The following is a 7,360-nucleotide window of genomic DNA, read 5'->3' on the forward strand; positions in this document are numbered from 1 at the left end:
TTACCGTAGACCTAATGTCATTAAGTTTAATCAGCTATTCAATGTTAAATCTATTAAGCACTTAAAGAATCTATCCAAATTTTGTAAAGTCATCATGTCCAAGTTCAAATAATTTTGTTGTATTTCCTTTTTTCATGCACTTCCAGTTGTTGAAGTGGTATTTTTAAAATTAATGTACACATGTACGTAGTTCTGACTATTTTTATGCCATTTTATTAGTCCATATATTTTATTTTCGATTCTTGCCTTTTACCTGTTTGTTGTAAGAGTCTGATATTTTAAGCTTTTGTTATGTTTAAACTTTTTTATGTATATCTATATTTGTTGTGACACTATTGTTTTTCTTCCATGCCCCTGAAGGGGCCGTATAAGAAATAACAAGTGGAATGCCTCTGGCCGTCTCACCTGCATCACGCGATTCAATATAGCAGCGGTGCTGATTTTGAAAACTACTGTAACTCGCACAAGATGTTCAGTGATACTTGGTTACTCGTATTTCCACGTTTTATGAACTAGACCAATACACTTATAGAGATATGATGGCAATTCAACAAATACCCCCAACGTGGCCAAAGTTCTTTGACCTTACATGACCTTTGACCTTGATCATGTGACCTGAAACTCGCACAGGATGTTCAGTGATACTTGATTACTCTTATGTCCAAGTTTTATGAACTAGACCAACACACTTTCAAATTTATGGCTGTAATTCAACAAATACCCCAATTTGGCCAAAGTTCATTGACCCTAAATGACCTTTGACCTTGATCATGTGACCTGAAACTTGCACAGGATGTTCAGTAATACTTGATTACTATTATGTCCAAGTTTCATGAATCAGATCCATAAACTTTCAAAGTTATGATGGTAATTCAACAGATACCCCCAATTCGGCCAAAGTTCATTGACCCTAAATGACCTTTGACCTTGGTCATGTGACGTGAAACTCATGCAGGATGTTCAGTGATACTTGATTAACCTTATGTATAAGTTTCATGAACTAGGTCCATATATTTTCTAAGTTATGATGACATTTCAAAAACTTAACCTTAGGTTAAGATTTTGATGTTGATTCCCCCAACATGGTCTAAGTTCATTGACCCTAAATGACCTTTGACCTTGGTCATGTGACATGAAACTCAGGCAGGATGTTCAGTAATACTTGATTAACCTTATGGGTAAGTTTCATGAACTAGGTCCATATACTTTCTAAGTTATGCTGTCATTTCAAAAACTTAACCTCAGGTTAAGATTTGGTGTTGACGCCGCCGCCGCCGTCGCCGTCGGAAAAGCGGCGCCTATAGTCTCACTCTGCTATGCAGGTGAGACAAAAATCACTGTATCACTGGGTGTATACCGCGGCATGGTAAAAAAAACATCAACTATTTTCCTTCCCATCCCTCACCCCAATTATCACGACCTTATCGAACTAGATCAAGTGTGATACTTGACATAACTTTATATTAGAAAGTTAATCTAATTGCTGAAAATCATATGAAAAATGAATAAAAACTCACCGATTTTTCCACCTCCGGTGACCGTCACTACTCTTAGTTCGTTCATTGGTGTTTGATCGTGACAAATCGAAAAAGAAAAAAATATCACAAAGCCATAGAGGTTCATCCACCCGGGTCGACGAAACACTATACTCGTGATGCATTCTGGTAAACATGTCTCGATAGTCTCGACAGATTGGCAATTTTGTTTCGTCTAGATAAACGTGTTTAAAATTAAAGAATAAAAAAGTCCAAATGGCTAATTTTTTGGCTTATCTATAATATTTCTATATATCCAGAGCATCATTTGTCTGCTTTCCTCTTCCCTTAATTACCCTTTCTTTCTTTTTTCTTCCGAGCGTAAATGAGTTTCTTTTGATTTCTTCCTTTATTCTCTGACTTTGTTCTTTTTTTCTTTATTTCTTTAGGGGGAACTCTCCCCTCCTGAAATTTAAGGGGTATTGTATGTGTACCCACCTGTGAGAATAATTCTTGTGTAAAAAAAAAATTGTGAACAAAATATTGAGTGTCAGGTGAGAAAAATATATTATGCTTCACCGGAAACAGGTAAGACTAAGAGCTTATGCAGCTCTGTGGTCGCCACTGTTCAGTGGGTAGATTTCTTTTATTCAGCACAAGAGGGCGTGTTGAGTTACTTACGTAGGAGACTATGTTAAGACTATGGGCCAGACGAGAATGAGGAAAATTTCCTGATGATTTTATCCGATTTTGAAACCAATCTTTACTTCGAGGACGATATTTCACTCACTGGACATTGGAATCCTGTTTAACTTTAAGTAGAACCAAAATCACTCTAGGCACCAAGGCTATTAATTCCTGTGTTAAAAAAGTGAGTGCACGCGAATTAAATGTTGGACTTAAATTACTAGATCTTACCATGGAGCTCCATGACGAAATCTATTCTTAAATTAGACTCTAGATATTACTAAATGGAAAAAATGTATAGATAGTACTCGCCTGGTCTTTTCTTGGGGTATTGAAGCCTTTTTTTCCAGAACTTGCTCAACTTTTGCGGCAAATTTTGTCGCCATAGGGTTGTGCACATTCTCGTTTAATACTGGTTGTCACGTGACACGGCAATGTCGTTAGGCTGTTTGGCCTGTATTCAAGGCGTTCTATCCGTTATGATTTTATATTGAATGAAGCAAATTCCATCAGGTATAGGCCCCTATCAAGTCAAAATCGATACAGGGATCGAGAGGGGGGGGGGGGGTGGAGCCAAAAATTTCCCAGTCACATGGTATGAAAATGATATTTGTTATGATTGTCCACGATCATTAGGGCAAACCCGTGTGTGGCAGTACGGTAGCGTGATGAGTAAAAAAAAATAAAATAAAAGAAAGAAAGAGGGCCAATGTAGGCATACATGGCGCGTGGGAATAAAGTTGCTTTATATGTTCCAAGCGAGTGAAGCAAGCGAGAAAAATACTTTTCGTGCAAATCTAAATTTGAGATAGATATCTTAACTTACACTTTTCCTTTTCTTTTCATTAATTCCCTTCATTTCTTTTTTATCTTGGTTGTAGAACTTTCGGGGGCCCCTGGGCCTAACCCTTCCATCGTGTACCCCCAGTGCAATATCAGCAGGTGGGTCTCGATAACTCTGGATATTTAGCAATTAGACCTATTTATAGAAAAACATAACGTTAATGTTTTGACCCCTTCCCCCCAAAAAAAGGAAAAACAATTATAAACTAAGTTATATACATCCCCCTTTTCTCATTTCGCTTTTTATTTTCTCTATTCCCTCCTTATTTTTTTTGGGGGGGAGGGACCTTTTCGGGGGGCACCGCCCCTAGCTACGCGCCTACCAGATGAAGAGGCGGAATTATTCTTGCATGCATTTTTCTTTCCTTTTGCTTTTTTATGGCCTTTTATTTCTCTTCCCTTTCTCTTTCTGTCTTTCTTTCTTTCTTTCTTTTCCTTCCTTCATTTCTTTTCTCTTATCCCGTTTTTTTTTGGTGAAATCCACTGGACCGGGGATCAAGGGCCAGCCTGCATGCCCCCAGCGGTTTACGCCTCTGCCGTGGATGTAAGCTATATATACGCATGATCTTAATCTTCATTATGATTCAAACTATATAGAGGCGCATCCAAGATTTTCCAAATTAAGTAGGGGGCGGGGTGAATTTTCTCAAGTAAAATTTGACAACTCCCAAAAAAGGTTCTTACTAAAAAAAAAAAAAAACGGTCATTATATTGTCTCGCGTAAAGTTTGACAAGTTAAAAAAAAATGGTCACTCAAAATGAAAGTCATTTTGTCCGCGTAATATTTGGCAAGCCCCCCCCCCCCCCCCACAAAAATAAGAAAAGGGAAAGTCATTTTGTCCACGTGATATTTGGCAACCCACCCCCCCAAAAAAAAAAAAAAAAAAAAAAAAAGGTTTTAACTGTAGCAATGATCGAAGGTCATTTTGTCTCGCGTAAAATTTGACAATTTTGTTATAAAGTTGTCACTAAAAAGGTCATTTTTTCCACCATTGATTATATTTGGCAAGCCCCCAACCCCCACCCCCATAAAAAAGTTTGTCCCTAAAAGTGATGTATAGAAAGTCATATTGTTAATTTGTTCCCAGTAAAATTTTGAATTTGGCAATAAAAAAAAAGGCAAAAAAGAGAAACGAATATGAACAAAATATCCCCATTACAAATAATGCTGTACGTGATTCTCATGAGGGGGGGGGGGCACATAACTAGTATTAACAACATATTTAATTCCAAAATGTTTACTATAAATCTCAAAAGGGGGAACGGGAAGAAATGATCACCCCAACCCCCCCCCCTCCTCCCCCCCCCCCCCGCCACTGATTCCAATCAATAATGACTTTTCTCTGCAATACTAATGCTTTGAAATCAAGATACTGAAGATTGATACGCTTAACATAAATTATGAACGTCTGACAAAAAGATAACCAACCGATCACCTGACCGATCAGCTGACCAGTACGCGTATCACTTCGGAGTTGATCACTCGTCGCAGGTGTGTGGAACGCTCACCGAAAATCAACAAAAAGGGCCTGAAATGTAAGTTTAACAATAATCCATTTTAATTTCAACTATTTTTAGAACTTACTCAATTAAATGCGACCAAATAAAAGTTATATCTTAACACTGCAACTTGTATTAATGCGTACATTTACCAAAGTCTTGGGTTGGAAATCAGAACAGCATTGTCCACCCCATAATTTGGGTAATGTCGCCTATGAGGTCCTTACATGTTCATGACGAAAAACCTCCATTTGATAACACTATACCCCTATTTCCCTCCGCATCAATTCTCTTCTCCAAGTACAACAAACCCTTAGTTACTGCCCCAAGCAGTATCAAAACACCTGTGTCTTGACCTCGGTCCGAAGATAACAACAGCCCAGCATATACAGTCACAGTAGGGGGCCACACAAAATGGATATATGGCAGTGCATAGAGCATAATAGCTCTATGCATAGAGCTCTATGGGCAATGTGTGAGCGCGGTAGCATCCCTGCAAACCATGTCGTCATTTTATCCCCCTACTTTCCTAATTTCGAGGTCGATTTTCTTCGTTCGAAATTGAAAATGGGCTAACATTGGATTTATGAATACAATATGCCTTTGAAAACGTGATTAAATATCGTATACAATAATTTCATTCCGAAGGTCCTACTACAGGCAGAGAAGTCTTACGTAATAGCACAGCTGTTGTTTATCATTTCGTCCTTGGCTCAACGCTCATAATCTGGCCTGTGGAGGAGAAATTGAGACAGCGGGATTACCTGGCCAATCAGGGTTGATCGGCGCTTGGAAATGATTTTTTCAAATTCCAAACAGAAAAAGGGGTATAGAACCGCAGTTTGCAATCTGAACTGCGGTCTTTCTCCAAACGGGGGTTTGACGTAATGTAATGTTTGGACCTCATTGGTACTAGGACTCAGGAGTGAACCAAAATCTACATTTGGGTCAACACAAGATTTCAAGAATTGGTAAGTCAGACTCTTAAGTTTTACTTCGTGCGTTCCAATTGAAAAAAAATAGACCGGAAGCTGCACTGGTCTCAGAACAGTCCCACCCCGTACCTTTTCCTGTATGGCGAATGGTCGGGGTGAACCAGTGGGCGCAGGTTCTCTAATTTTATGAAATTAAAGACAAAAATGGATGAGCCCCATCATCAGGCCAGGGCCAGGATTTTGCACTGTTAACCCTCTAATGGCGGCTGCACGTTTTCGTACCATCTGTGTACGAAGAAAAATTTGAAATGTTAAAAAACTCCTTAAAACAGACGGCCAGCTGTCTAACATTAACTGTTAGACTTAACAAGTTAGAGATCGAGGTTAGTGCCAGTGGATTGAAGCGTGACCGTGGATGACAAACAAAAAATTCAACAGGTGGGACTGGACAGTCAAAACAATACTAGAACTAACTCTTTTCCCGAGCAGAATATGACAAAGATTCTACGTTTGGCTAATCAACGTTTATATCTACTTACCGGTACATACACTTGTTTCATCTGCAGACATTTCACCGAAATAAAGTTAGGAATAAAGTTATCGGTAATCAACTTTTATAACCACATGCATTGCAAGGCCCAAAGCCAAGGCAATACTTCGTGAGTGCTATATTTTTCATTGCATCACGCACGCCACGGCCACGCCTACATCACCAAATAATTGACCAATCAAAGCTAAGAATTTTTCACACGAATTCTGATTGTACGAAAGTTTGCAAGCTATGGCAACAGCAACGGGGCGGCGCGATAGCTACGAACTACCCCCTCCTCATCCGCATATTTTGCACCACGGAATTCTTTTCTTTTTTTGTCCTTTTTCCAAGGTAATTCAGGCTAGACCAGTGGCGTACATAGGATTTTCCACAGGGGGGGGGGGGGGGGGGGCCAAAAAATTTTACAAGCAAAAAAAAAAAAGGTCTTCAACCACAGATGAAGGATATCGTCCGCCAAAATAACAAAAAACTTGACAAGCAAAAAAAAATAAAAATAAAGGTCTTCAACCACAAATAAAGGATTTCGTACCAGAAAAAAATTTGACAAGCAAAAAAAATAAAATAAAAAAAACATTAAAAAAGCAGTCTTCAAGAATCGTCAGGGGGGGGGGCAGGGATATGTCCCTTGCATGGGTTGTGACTCGTCAGGGGGGCAGTCTGCCCCCTCTGCCCCCCCGTAGGTACGCTAGTGGGCTTGACCCTAGGGTCAAGGGTTTTGTGGGTTTTCTTTTTGCTTGTAAAACATATTTAAAGGACAAGTCCGCCCAAACAAAAAATTGATTCGAATAAAAAGAGAAAAATCCAATAAGCATAACACTGAAAATTTCATCAAAATCGGATGTAAAATAAGAAAGTACGACATTTCAAAGTTTCACGTAATTTCACAAAACAGTTATATTCACATCCGTGTCGGTATGCAAATGAGAAGACTGATGACATCACTCACTCACTATTTCTTTGTATTTTATTATTTGAAATATTCAAATTTTCTCCCTGTTGTCGTGTGAAACAGCGATTAATTCCTCCCTGAACATGTGCAATTAGTATATTTTAATACTACATGGTTCAATCAAGTTGGTCCATATTGTCAAATCTGTGAAAAATGAAATATTGTATAATTCAAAAAAAAAAAAAAAAGAAATAGTGAGGGACATCATCGACTGCCTCATATGCATATCACTGTATTGTGACAAATAAGCGAAACTTTAAAATGCCATAACTTTCTTATTTTACATCCGATTTTGATGAAATTTTCATCATAATGCTTGTTTGATTTTTCTCTATTAATTTAATCAAATCAACATTTTTCTGGGGTGGACTTGTCCTTTAAGACAAAATGAACCCTCTTAAAATAAAATCATTGACCT

General features: G+C 38.4%; 1 protein-coding gene across 1 annotated transcript in view; it reads right to left on the bottom strand.

The window, feature by feature from the left end:
- The window catches only part of LOC129267057 (uncharacterized), a 113,722-nt gene extending 107,673 nt beyond the window's left edge, over positions 1-6,049 (bottom strand). The window contains exon 1 of the mRNA XM_064103736.1: positions 5,980-6,049. Within this exon, the coding sequence (XP_063959806.1) occupies positions 5,980-6,000 (21 nt within the window). The 5' untranslated portion in view covers positions 6,001-6,049. The remainder of the gene's footprint in view (positions 1-5,979) is intronic.
- Positions 6,050-7,360: the final 1,311 nt, after the last annotated feature.

Source organism: Lytechinus pictus, chromosome 8, assembly GCF_037042905.1.
Source record: "Lytechinus pictus isolate F3 Inbred chromosome 8, Lp3.0, whole genome shotgun sequence".
Classification (NCBI taxonomy): Eukaryota; Metazoa; Echinodermata; class Echinoidea; order Temnopleuroida; family Toxopneustidae; genus Lytechinus; species Lytechinus pictus.